Genomic DNA, 13,760 nt, shown 5'->3' on the forward strand with positions numbered 1-13,760 from the left:
TCACTTTGCCATTTTATGAGATTGAGCATTGCAGATACTAATACATTTGGGGACTCTGGAACCAGTGCCCTACACATATTGGGATGAATGTGTATGTTTGGTAATGGTAGCATCATCTTGCCTCTGTGGTCCCATATTAAAGAATGTATCATCTTGCCTCTGTAATTCCATATTAAGTAAAAGAATCATACTTCCTAAATATTTTTGTAAAAATAATCATCTTTTTAAAAAGATAATCATTAGCTTACAGAATGTAAGTTTCTTGTTAGAAATTACTGTTGTAATCAAACTGCTAAGACTGTACTGTGAAGTAATTACTGTTTTTTAGTATCATGTCACAAACTCTGTGTTTGTGCTTTTTCACAGAACACTCCTATGCCACCTTCACCAGCTGTACAAGTGCAGGGCCCGCCTAACAGTTCTCAGCCTGCTCCATTCAGTGCATCCAGTCAACATGCAGATCCAATGAGAAAACCTGGCCAGAACTTCATGTGTCTGTGGCAGTCTTGTAAAAAGTAAATGGCAGTTTTATTTGATTTCCAAAAGTGTTCTTTGCTTTAGAATGCTTCCATATTTCAATATCTGTCATACAGTTTTATGAAATTTTTCTTCTGAAACCACTTCTATCAAAACTGTTTAGGAGTTATATTTATGCGGATCCAGTGGAACTTTGATTTAGATTGAATGAATTTCATTGCTTAATGGCAGTTCATTAAAGGATACGGTTTAGCATTATATTTCAGTAAAAGAAAATCATTTAAGAATTTGTATATTTGGTTATGACAAAGTGAGTTATTGAAAATGAATTGACCTTAGAGGCAGTTGTGAAATTACTGTACAGTAGAACCTCACAAATAATAAGCCATTAGAAAGAGAATGGCTTGGGTCTGGGGGTTTAGCTCAGTGGCATAAGCGCCTGCCATGAAAGCAGACAGTCGTGAGTTCGATCCCCAGTACCGATAAAAAGGAAAAAGACAAAAAAAAAAAAAAAGAAAGAGAATGCCTTGTCTTAAATTTGTGTTTGTAATGTTTATCCTATAAAAATTATTTTTAAAGTCATACCTCATCACTATTTATTAACTAAGGAAAACTTAATAAAAATGTTAATTAAAACAAAATCCTAATTTGTTTTGGGCGGGGTTCTGGGAATTGAACTCACGACTTTACGCTTGGCAGGCAAGTGTTTGTGCTGCTGAGCTAAACTTCTGGTCCCTAAAATCCTAATTTCTTTAATATTAACAGTATTTAAACTTGGTCTTTTTTTAAGAGCACTAAGAGCCCTTGTCTTAATGCAATATATTTCATTTCTTAGATATCAAAGATTCTAATTCCACATCTTTTAAAATTTATACTAAAGGACCGGAATTTAGTTCAGCAGCATAATCACCTTTCTGGCAAACACAAGGTCAAGAGTTCAATACCCAGTACCAAAAAAATTTATACTAAATATAAATTTATAATCATAGAAATTGTATTTCTTATAAAATTCATATACAAATTGGTTTTGGAATTGTGAATCTGAGTACATGATTGATAGTATATAGAATGTCTGTAGAACAGTAGGTGTCAAACATTAACTCTCACTGGGGATTTAGTTGAGTGGCATAAGCACCCACCTTGCAAGGCGAGGTCATGAGTTTGATCTCCAGTACCAGGAAAAAAAAAAAACATTAAAAGACTCAAACCAGTACTGGGGCCATGAAGTCTTTCTAGTGAATCTTGATCACTGGTTTTTTGTTTTTCTTTCCAATGAAAAATAAACAAAATACAGATTATATCATATTAGTAAGGGTAACTATTGTTTTCAGTTATATATGTATAAAATACATGTTGGTGTACTTAATATCTGAATATTTATCAAAATTCATTACTTGGCACACACATGTAACCCCAGCACTCCATAGGCTGATGCAAGAGGATTGCTGTGAGTTTAAGGCCAGCCTAGTCTACATGGTGATACCCTGTCTCAAAAAAGCAAACCCCCCCCCCCCCAAAAAAAAAAGTTCTGTAGGTCATCTCTTGTTTCTTTGATTCCTTTAAATCAATCACCTTCCTCCCTGCCCTCAAACCTGGTGCATGCTAGGTAAGTGCACCACCACTGAGTAATGTATGTCCAGCCCTGAACTGGGGGGTTTTTTTTGTTTGTTTTTTTCCTTTCCCCTTGTATTATCTAAGTGAATTTGAAACCTTCTTGACTAGTGTTAGTTTCACTCTTTCCATTTGTTTAGAAACTGTGTTTTGTTTTCCTGTGGCAAATAGTACTACATCTGTTGTAGTTGTCTGGTAGAACTGTTTATTGACTGTAAAAAATTTGAGCAAGATCACTTTAGATGAAGTTCTTAATTTAAATATGTCAAGAAAAAAAATTCTGGAAGAATGAGTGAATCTAAATGTTCAGCCCAGTTTTCTGTCCGAGTAGGATTGGTATTACATAATTTGATGATACATCTTTTTTTTATTTTTACCAAATAAGGAATATTCAGCAGAGCTTCTTAGAACTTGTCAGTTTTTGAGCCATAGTTTTAGGTATTGAATCATTAATAAGTTCAGTTTGAGTCTGCAACTGTTTTTCAAACACCATTTTAAAGGGAATGCTTCTGTACTAGGAGATAGAAAACCAAAGATCTTTCTCAAACCTTAGGATTACATATCCCAGAACAATCTATTGCAGTGCAAAGTAGTACTATAAAAATGTAGTTCAGAGTGCTGTTGCCAGTCTAGTGAACGATTAATGTAACTCCGCTGTGGTAGGAAAAGTTTCACACATAGACATCACATCTGAGTTGGATTTTAAAGAATGAGTACGAATTTGCCATGCAAAGCATAATTCCAATCAGATGCAGGTACACGATTATGAAAGGACCTGACATGGCTAAAAGACTGAGAAGTTTAGGTTTAAGATACTGAAGACAATGATAGCTTTGATTTTTCATATTTAATTTCTATTGTAATTCATAGCCATTATCCACTAGGTGGCAAAGTTCAAATTTCTTTATTAATTTTTAAAATATTAAAATTAATTAGATTTAGTGTTAAAAATACTTTCCCTGATAAATTATTGTAAAATGCTTAATATTTAAAGTTGAATTTTAACTATCTATATGTAAGAGCATCAGGATACAGAATTAAATGTAACTTCTGAATATACATTTAACCCATATGATAGGAATATTTTTTGTATAGTCTTTGTATTTCAAATCCTGTTTCTCAGTGTATAATATGAATTCATAATTACTCCCTTTAATAATAATAATAAATAATAAATATTATTTATCAGTAACTGTTTAGTCTCTATGCATGTATAAGTAGAGATACCACTCTTTTAATGTAATCATCATACCACTACCACATGACTGTGAACAACCATTAATTGCTTCAACATTGTGAGTACTTCAAATATCTAGTCAATGTTTACATTTTCCCAGTGAACTTTTGTTTATTTAAAGCTTCATTTGGAATCCAAGTCTCCAATATTGCCAGCCATTAGTAAGTCCCTTTTAATCTGTAGAATGTCCCCTCTGTCTCTCTCACTTTTTTCTCTCTCAGTTTTTTGTTAGAAAAGCCAGGTAATTTGTCCTATAAAGCATCACATTCTAGATTTTTGCTGATAGTATTAAGCGTGTTATTCTGACCCTGTTTTTTATGTACATTATTTGACCTGGATAATTGATCAGTTTCTGTTTTGATTTTATGAAAATAACTTTAGACACTAAGACATGTATATTTCTTTGAATTTTTCTATTGATGTAAAGAAACACTGATAATCATTGCCTAGAACGTTCTTTCCTCAAGCTTATAAAATTTAAAAGTTCCAATTTTTCAACTATCCATTTTCCGATTCCTACAAAAAAAGACAAAATAGGTGCGTATTGGCCTCATTTATAAGTTTTCATAGTATTGAGTTGTTTATATTCTGCAAAGATGACTTTGCAGAGGTTTGTCTTTTTTTTTCTAATATTATAAACTAAGGAATTGGAACATATTTAAGGAATTCATTCCTTCCTCTCTCTCCCCCAGCACTGGTGCTTAACTATATCCCAAACCTTTTTAAAATTTTACTTTGAGTCAGGGTCTCACTAAGGTGCCTGGGCTGACCTCAAACTTTCAACTTCTTCCTTCAGCCTTCTAAATAGCTGGTATTTCTGGTATGCATCACCACATCCAGCTGTTTTATCCTTGATAAGCAAACGTTGCCATCTTTGTCCAATGAAAGCTTATTTAAGCCAACTTCTAACCCACTTGTCTTGAGACTTTTTAAAGTTGTATTTTTCTGAATTAGAATTTAAATTTATAGCATGTTAAAAACACATTCTCAGCTCGTAGATCAAAAAATAAACTTTTGGGACCTCTTAGTACTTTTTAATTTTTTGATATATCTACAATTAAGATTGATATATAAAATGAGGTATAAATCTAGCTTATTTTACACACTGCTAAAAACAGGCACATTTGTTTTTCCCTCAGACATTGAATTGCTACTTGTGTCTCATACTAAATTCTAATATATGCTTGTCTATTTCTGGATTATTTATCTCATTGGTTTCATCCTTACTTACCAACGTGTCACTTTAAATCTTAATATTGGATGTGACAACTTGCTTCTGATGATTTCCACTTTTGTGGAGTGTTTCATATGATTTATCTGGGTATCTACCTTGTACTAGGTTGAGTCCTTGGTTTTGAGACTAGGGTGATACATAAATCAGACTTAGTAGTTAGTGTTGTTCTTTTAAAATGTTTCCTAGAGAGCCCCAAAAAAGACATGTTAGGAATTTGGTTACCGTTGCTTTCAATGTTTGTGAACAGTTTTCCTATCTTGAGTCTTCCTTTATAGAAAAAAGATTCTGCCCATAGTTATGTCTTTTTATCTTCAGTCACAGCTTTTAGCATTCTTTTCACAGGAGTCCTTTAATTGTATTGTTTATTGCTAGCTTTTCTTGTTTTTGGCTGCTGTCATAGATAATTTGAATTCTTATCAGTTTTCCTCCATTTTACCTGTTTTTCTTTCTTGTCCAGCTACCAGTTGTATAGTAATAATGGTAATATTCACACATAACTTTTTTTAATTAATAAACCTTGCATTTTAGAACAGTTTTAGGTTTATAGAAAAACCAAGCAGATAGTGCAGAGTTCCCATCTGCTCCATCTACCTTAAATACAAGTTCTACTATAATACCTTGCAGTAGTGTGGTTCATTTTACAATTTATGAATTAATATTGATACATTATTTCTAACTGAAGAATATAGTTTACATTAAGAGTCACATCAGGCAGGTTCAGTAGGCAAAAATTACTTCATGTGATCCATCTCATCATTTATGTCATATGTATGAGACTTACCAAAAAAGTCATGTGTATACAATTATAATAACTTATAGAGTACTTTCACTTCCTCACAAATCCTTTCTCCACATCCTTCAATCCCGATCTTACAACTACTGCTTTTTTAGTGTTTTATAGACGTCACTTCCAGAATGCCAGATAGTGGAATCATACAGCCTGTTTTTTTAGGCTGGTTCTTCTCACTTAACAGTTATGTATGTAAGGCTCATTTTTGTATGTTGTAGCCATTGTGGCTTTTTTTGAAGGGAAAGGAGTGTGTGTGTGTGTGTGTGTGTGTGTGTGATTTTTTTGTTTTGTTTTGTTTTTTTATACTTAGGATTGAACCCAGGACCTGGATCATTTTTTATCTCCATTGTATGGATTTGCTACTGTTTGTCTGCTCCTCAAGTAAACTGAGTGTTATCTTGATTGCACGTGTTGGTCATTATGAATTAAGCTGTTGGTGGGGTTTTGTGTGGACATAATTGTCAACACATTTTGGCAAACACCCAGATTTATAATTGCTTGCTAGATGTTACGTTAAGGTTATGGTTAGTATTTTAAAAAATATCAAACTGTCTTCCAAAACAGATGTACCGTTTTTCATTCTCAGCAATAATAAGTAAAAACTCTTGCTTCACATCCTCACTAGCATTCAGTATTGTCAGCATTTGGGATTTTAGTCATTATAATATGTGTGTTTGTATTGTTAATTGTTTTAATTTGCATTTCTCTAATGATGTATAATGTTTTTACTTGCTTATTTACTGTCAGTGTATCTTTGATGGGATGTCTATTCAGATCTTTAGCCCATTTTTTAATTGGTTTGTTTGGAGAGAACATTTGATGTGAGTGGTCTGAAGATTTTTTTCAAATGTTTTTTTGCATCTACTGATATGATTACGTGATTTTTTTTAGCATATAGATATGATGGATTACATAATTTTTTGATTGTTAAATCAGCTTTGTGTACTGGAATAAAGCACACTTGGTGGTAGTACATCTGATTTGCTAATATATTTGTTGAGGATGTTTGGAGGTACATACATTCATAAGAGCTACTGAGCTGTAGTCTTGTAATGGTTTTGATTTTGGTGTGTGACAATGCCATCCTCATGGAATTAGTTATAAAATATTTCTTCTGCTTATGTTGCATGGTAGAGATTTTAGGGAATTGTTATCATTCCTTCCTTGACTATATGATAGAATTCACCAGTGAAACCATCAGGTTGTGGTGCTTTCTGTTTAAAGGTTATTGATTCAATTTCTATAATAGTTATAGACTCGTGCAGGTTATCTGTTTTTCTTGTGAGTTTTGACAAATTCTGCCTTTCAGGGATTACTTTATCAATTTGTGAGGATAGAAATATTCATAAATTCCTTTTATTTCTTTTACTGTCCATGGAATCAGTAGCGATGGCTTCTTTTTAATGTTTGGTGTTGTTTCTTGTTTTTTGTTTGTTTGTTTGTTTCTTTGTTTGTTTGGGGGTTTTTTTTGGAGGGGTGCCCACTCAGGACAAACCCAGAATTCATTTCTGATTTTAGTATTTTGTGTCTTTTTTGATTGGCTAGAGATTTGTTTATTCTATTGGTTGATCTTTTCAAAGAGCTAGGTTTTTTGTGTTTTTAATGTTTGCCTTGTTGGACTTAAGCTCTCATGTGTATTTCTTCTCTTCTGCTTACTTTCTAGTTTCTTGTATGGAAGCTTACCTTCTTAATTTTTAGATCTTTCTTCTTTTTTAATATATGCATTCAGTCAATACTGTAGTTAAACTGATTTTACTGGGTCTCCCAAATTTTGAAGTTTTGTTTTCAGTTATTTCAAAATATTGAAGGGTATTTTATTTAATATCCAAATATCTTTATATTTTACAGCTACCATTTTGTTGTTTCTAGTTTAATTCATTGTAGTGTGAGTGTATCATGTTTCTATTCTTAAAATTTCATAATGTGTGTTCTCTGTCCAGAACATGTTCCATCTTATTAAATGTGTGATATGAGCTTCATAAGTTGTTAGATGAAATAGTCTATAAATGTCAACTAGACCCAACTAATTGGTGTTGCCTAGTTCAACAGTTTCCTTTCTGATTTTCTGTCTGTAAATGACATAGGGATATTGAAGTCTCTAGGTACAATAATGGATTTGTCTGTATCTGTATATTCTTTCAATTTTTCTGTTTTCTGAAGTTAATAAAAAAGAAAGGTACTCCACCTTTCTTTTTATAAATAAGTGTTAACAGAATTTATTTTTCTCCATCCCTTTACCTTATTGTTTCTTTTTTCTTTTTGTTTTATTTCTTTGTGTGTGTGTGCACATGTGTGTGCGTGCGTGTGTGTGTGTATGTGTGTGTGTGTGTGTGTGTGTGTGAGAAAGAGAGACACAGGTGAAGCCCAGGGCCTCATATCTACTAAGTACATGTTCCATACTAATTTATTTCCCCAGCACTTTCTCTGTTACTTTTAATGTCTGTCTGTATTTTTAAGCACACATACTTGGGTCTTATTTATTTATTCATTCTCATTATGCCATTTTTAGTTAGTGGTTTTATTGTTGTTTTTGTTTTGCTTGGCTTAATTTTGATTCATTTTAGACAGGATCTTGCTATGTGTTTCAGGCTGGTCTTTAACTCAGTAGATAGCCCAGATTGCCCTCGAATATGAGGGTCTTCCGCCTCATTCTCCTATGTGCTGGGACCACAGTTATGTACCACTTTGCCCCGCAAGTTAGAATACTTAGACTATTCACATTTAAATTGATTATTGATACAGTTGCATTAATATGTACTACACTGTATTTTTAAAGGCACTCGTTTTGGCTTTTGTCTGTCCTGCCGTCTGTAATTGTCCTCTTACACATCTTCAAAAAAATTCTGTGGTGCTCCAGGTTCACAGTATATAATTAGAGCTACTCTAAGACCACTTTCAAAATAACAACATACATAGTGCTTCATGTCTTGTACATGTGTGGTACCTTATAACAGCATTGTTAGTTCTTCTTTAATATCTGTTCTTCACACTATTGCAGTCATTAATGACACTTTTATCCACAAGCTATAATCACATATATTGTTACCATTACAGTTTGAAAAACACATGTAACTATTAAGTAAGAGAAAAGAATTTAACTTGTATTAATTGCTTCTCACACTTTCGTTGTGTAGATCCAAGTTTCTGACATTTTAGGTTTTCCTTCTCCCCAAAAAATTTTTTTTCACTTTTTCCCTTTTTGATTTTTTGCTTGTTTGTTTTCTTTTTCTTTTTTCTTTCTTTTTTTCATAATTCTCGGCATTAAACCCAGGTCTTCAGTGCATGCTAATAAACAAGAGCTGTTGTACCACTGAACCACATCCCAAACCCTGAAGAGCTCCTTAGAAATATCTTGTAAGGAAGTTCAACTGATACAAATCCTTTCAGTTTTTATTTGTCCAAGACAGTGTTTGTCCTTCACTGTTGAAGCATAATTTGCTTGGATACAAATTTTAGGTTGGTAGGTTCTTTTTGTTCTTTTTTGATATCGGGAATCAAACTAGGGCCTCATATGCTTGCCAGGCAGGTGCTGATGCTTTAGCTATTTTAATGTCTTATTTTTTTTCTTGATTTCCTAAATCATTGGTAAATATAATCTTACCCTTGTCTTTCCATCAGTAAGGATTTTTTTTTCCACCACTGAATTTTTTTAAGACTTTATCTTTTGTTTTTACCAATTTGAATACGATATGCCTTAGGTGTGGGACTTTATAAAATACTTACCTTGTTTGTCTTGAGTCCTGAATTTATGGATTGCCATAAGTCACTGATTCTGGAAAATTCTTACCAGTTTTTCTTATTTTTCTTTCTGACGTTCCCATTACATGTATTCACATGTTTTGTAACTATCCTATAGTTCTTGGAAATTTTGTTTTTGTTTTCCTTTTGGCCTCTCTCTCTGTTTACAGTGCCCATTTGTTATTATATGTTATATACATTTTGTATTAGATCTTTAGCATAATAATAAAATTTTTTTAAATTCTAAGTCTGTTTTTAAATAAGATACAGTTTTTTCTTTTTTATTGCAGTTGGCTTTAATTTTGTTTTTACAACAAGGTCTGTCTGCTGGGTGTGGTGGTGCTGGGTTGGAGACTGAGCTAGGGGGACTGTCCCAAGTTCAAGGCCAGCCTGCACTTCATGGCAAGACCCTGTCTCAAAAAGGGGGGGGGGGGCAGGCTCAACCTATATGGCCCAGCATGCTGTCAAATAAGCCTCCCATTTTAGCCTTCTGAATAGCTGAGGCTGTAGTCATGTGCCACCAGGCCCAGCTTTCTTATTTTTGATGATTTACTTTGTGTCATCGACTGTGAATGTGGGTTTGAGTGTCAGTGCTGGTATGGATGTTTTTTGTTCTTTATATTTTACAAGCCTTGTAAGTTTTGTTGAAAGACATGATATTATTTTAGTGAGAACTGAAGTAAATAGACCTTTAATGGTTTCATGTTCATCTGACTAGGAGTCAAGCTGTGTTTGATATTTGCTATAGCTATAGGTTTCAGAGAAATCAGTTTTCAAATTCTTGGTGTTTCCTTAGAAACTCCTTTTTAAATATAGTCTGTGTCTTATATCGCTCTCAGTTTTTCCACTACTATACTGGCACTTTACTGATACGGTGGTAAGGTAATAGGAAGCCAAAACTTCCTGTAATCTGATGATTGAATCTTTTTTGAGACACAGCATCTGTGTAGTCATAGTTCAGGCTGGTCTTGAACTCACTATGTTACCAAGGCTGACCTCATACTTCCTGGCTGTCCTCCTGCCTTCAGCCTCCTTCCAGCTTCAGCTTCACCAGGGTTGAAATTACAGGCTTGCATACCGTGCCTGGCTCACTTTTTTAAAAGTAAGTCTTAAGTAAGGACTGTGACTTTGAGTTGATTTTTCTACCCCTGTTTGAGACCAGAAGTCTAGGGGAAGGATTGGAGCTGTAGATCAATGATAGAGAGCTTGGCATGTGTGCACGAGGCAAAAAGAAATAGGAGTGTTGAGGAGTGCTCACTGTCTCATTGCCCTTTTAAGTCCCATAAGGTAGATTTCCTTGAGGGCAGGTCTTTGTAAAGAGAAAAGAACTCTGAACACATTTAAAACCAGTTACTTCCTCCTTCCTTCTGGGAAGCAGTTTTTCTCCAGTCTTCACTGTGAGAATCTGTTGAGGATTCTGGAGGTAAGATTCCCCCCAAAATATGATTCTTCCTAGAGACTGACCCTTAGGAGCTTTACCTCTCAAGGCAGTTCATCGAAGGCTTCCTGAAATTTGTCAATCACTTTTTAGGAGTATTTCTCTGCATTCCTGCCTTTTAACAGTATGCTGTAATTTTTGGGGTCCACACACCTCTCCAGCTTTAAACCTGGTGGTTTCCCTATAGGTTCAGTTCTCCTATTTAACAAAATGTGTAATAAGAAATCTTAATTTTTAGTTTATTTAGATTGTTTCACATTGTGCAGATAAAAGTAATGGCTTCAGGCTCTTGACATACTTGTGATGAAACTGGTAATCTCATCATTTATCCTTGTTTGTGTACCATACACAATGTTGACTACTAGCTAGTAACTGTAATATGTAAGTGATGTACTTATTTTTAATAGTCTATAAGAGCCAGGCATCGTGTAATTGCAACACTTAGGAGGCTGAGGCTGTAACATTACCATGAGTTCAAGGCCAAGTTAGGCGACATAGCAAGACCCTATCTCAAAAAAACAAGCAGCAAAGACAGTTAAAGAGAGACCTAACTTATATAGCTCTGCATTTTGTTTTATGTGTAGTGGTTTTATTTTATTTTATTTTTATAAATTTTATTTAAAAGGAAAAAGAGAAAAAACAAATTTGGTGTAAGGGTACAAGTAATATTGAACTACAAAAAAAAACAGTAAGAAATCACATTAATAGATTACACTTTATCATCTTACAGATAGTTACTCAACTCACAGTATCAAAGCATACAAAGTGAACATTCAGTGTAGTGGTTTTAAATACTGTGTTTGAAAAGAGAATTCTATTATAAAAGACATTTGAATAAATAAATGACATTCGAAAATCAGCTTTCTAGAATATGTTGCTCATTATAGATCTTTAAGAACTGTTAAAAGGGCAACTATTCATCTTTGAGACAAATATAATTTATATTAATACTTGAAATCATGTTAAAGGTCATATCAGGAATATAGAGGATATCAAAATATGTTTTTTTGAGTCAGAGTTTCATTTTGCAGTTCACACTGGCCTTGCACACATTTCTAGCCCAGGCTGGCCTTCTAACTCACAGCAGTCCTCCTGCCTCAGCCTCCGGAGTGCTGGGATTATAGGCATGCACCACCTGCCCACTTTGATACCAGAATACTTTTAAAACATTTCCAATGTAAAAATTTTCTTCTTATGAAATAAGACTTTTATTTGTTAGTAGGAAAATTAATATTCTTTGACTTTCTAGGAAATTACTGAAGCAGTGTAGAATTTGAAAGTGCTGGCTACCCACTGAACCTTAATACTTAGCAAGTCCAATAATTAGAAAGTTCATCATCCTGCCTCATCTGTTATTCTTCCTATTTCCATTCCATGTAGCCTGAAAATCTTGTCTGTGCTTAGCTTTTTGTTTTTGTTTTTTTGTTTTGTTTTGTTTTGTTTTTTTTTTGGTGAGACAGGATCTTGCTATGTAGCCCAGGCTGGCCTCGACCTCATGGCAATTCTCCTGCCTCAGCCTCCCAAGTGCTGAGATTACAGACATGCACCACAATGCCTGGCTTGCTTTGCATTTCTTCAGTTTGATTCTGCAATATTAAATTTTTAAAATTTAGATATTTCATCTAATGCATTTGGAAACCTTAACCTACTACTTGCATCTGTATAATTATTGTAAATAGCTTCATTCATAGTTATATTATGAACCACCTGACAATGAATGAATGTCTTCTGTGACCAGAGTAATTAGATACAGAGAAAAGAGATTTGCAATAATCAGAGTAGTGAGTTAAAGTAGCAGATTTAATATTGGACAAATAGATTGAACACTTAAAAGTTCCTTTTGTCTTAAATATATTATATTTACACACACTCACCTAATTGTGTATATTTAATAATTAAAATTGACTTAAAGAACTGTCTTTGTGAGTCAGGATCTCGCTATGTATTGCAGGCTGGCCTCCGGGTCACTTACATTGCCCAAGCTGGCCCTGAATTCATGCTGATCCTTCTGCTTCAGCCTCCCAAGTGATGGGATTAAGTGTAGGATTAAGCCCATGCCTGGCAGGGCTATCCTGTTTTTAAGTATTGCAAGTAACATTAATTATATACTGCAAAATGAATTAGAAATAAAAATCCATTTGACAAATGACAAGCACATTTGGATTTTAGGGTGTGTGTGTGTGTAGAGCCTTTGTCCCTCATTCCTTATTGACAAAGGTGCCTTCTGAGAAATGTGTCCTTAAGAGATTTCATCAGTGTACATACAGGGACTATACTTACACAAACCTGGAGAGCACAACCTAGAGAGTACTGCATAACTGGGCTCTTCTCATAACAAAAAAATTATAGTATATTAAATATATAAACCAGTTACAGTCATGCCATTATCAAGTCACATGTACAGTGAATTTTATGTGCCATAGTTTTGCACTGCTGGCAACACATTATGTTTATTTACACTATTATCATAACAAACAAGTGTGTAATGTATTAGGCTATGACATTAGCTACAAGGTTACTATGTAATAGGAATCTTTCCATCCTATTATAATCTTATGAGACCACTGTCATATATACAGTCTGTCATTTAACAAAACATGCTATGCATGACTGTATTCTAACTAGTGAATTAATAGCATGTGGGTAAAAGTCCTAATGGCAGTAAGACTGCTTCCTTCTGACATTTATGAGTCTATATCATAGACCTGAAGTCATTTATTTTGTAGTAATAGTTTGGTAAGTACTGAAAACTGAAAGAAATTCTGAAATGGATGCCCGACTTTAGTTTCACAGTAAACCTCTCTAGGTTTGATGAATATGATTGGAAACGAAATGTGTAATCTGTAATTTTTAACACTGCCTTTTGTACTTTCTTGATTAACATTTGTTCTAAAATGTTACTCATTTCCTGAATTAATTTGAGATACTGGATGTATGCTACACATTAAAATTTGATTCAAATGCTGACATGTTTATATGATAACCTTAAAAAATGAAAAGATCTCTGGCATAGGCTTTATAAAATCACTGGTTGTACAGATATTTGCCTTACTAGTTTGTAATTGAAGCCTTTTAATATATTTGCTGTCAATCCTAGCACTCGGGAGCCTGAGGCAGAAGGATTACAAGTTCGAGACCAGCCTGGGCTATAAAGTGAGCTCAAGGCCAGCCTGAACTGCATAGTGAGACCCTGTCTCAAAAAGACAAAAACATATATATATTTATATATATTTGC

At 33.9% G+C, this 13,760-nt stretch overlaps 1 protein-coding gene across 1 annotated transcript in view; it reads left to right on the forward strand.

The window, feature by feature from the left end:
• The window catches only part of Arid2 (AT-rich interaction domain 2), a 169,275-nt gene that overhangs the window by 141,165 nt on the left and 14,350 nt on the right, over positions 1 to 13,760 (forward strand). Inside the window, exon 16 of the mRNA XM_063254602.1 lies at positions 367 to 515. Within this exon, the coding sequence (XP_063110672.1) occupies positions 367 to 515 (149 nt within the window). The remainder of the gene's footprint in view (positions 1 to 366; positions 516 to 13,760) is intronic.

This window comes from Cavia porcellus, unplaced genomic scaffold, assembly GCF_034190915.1.
Source record: "Cavia porcellus strain 051 isolate PalLab524CR breed Dunkin Hartley unplaced genomic scaffold, mCavPor4.1 scaffold_8, whole genome shotgun sequence".
Lineage (NCBI taxonomy): Eukaryota > Metazoa > Chordata > Mammalia > Rodentia > Caviidae > Cavia > Cavia porcellus.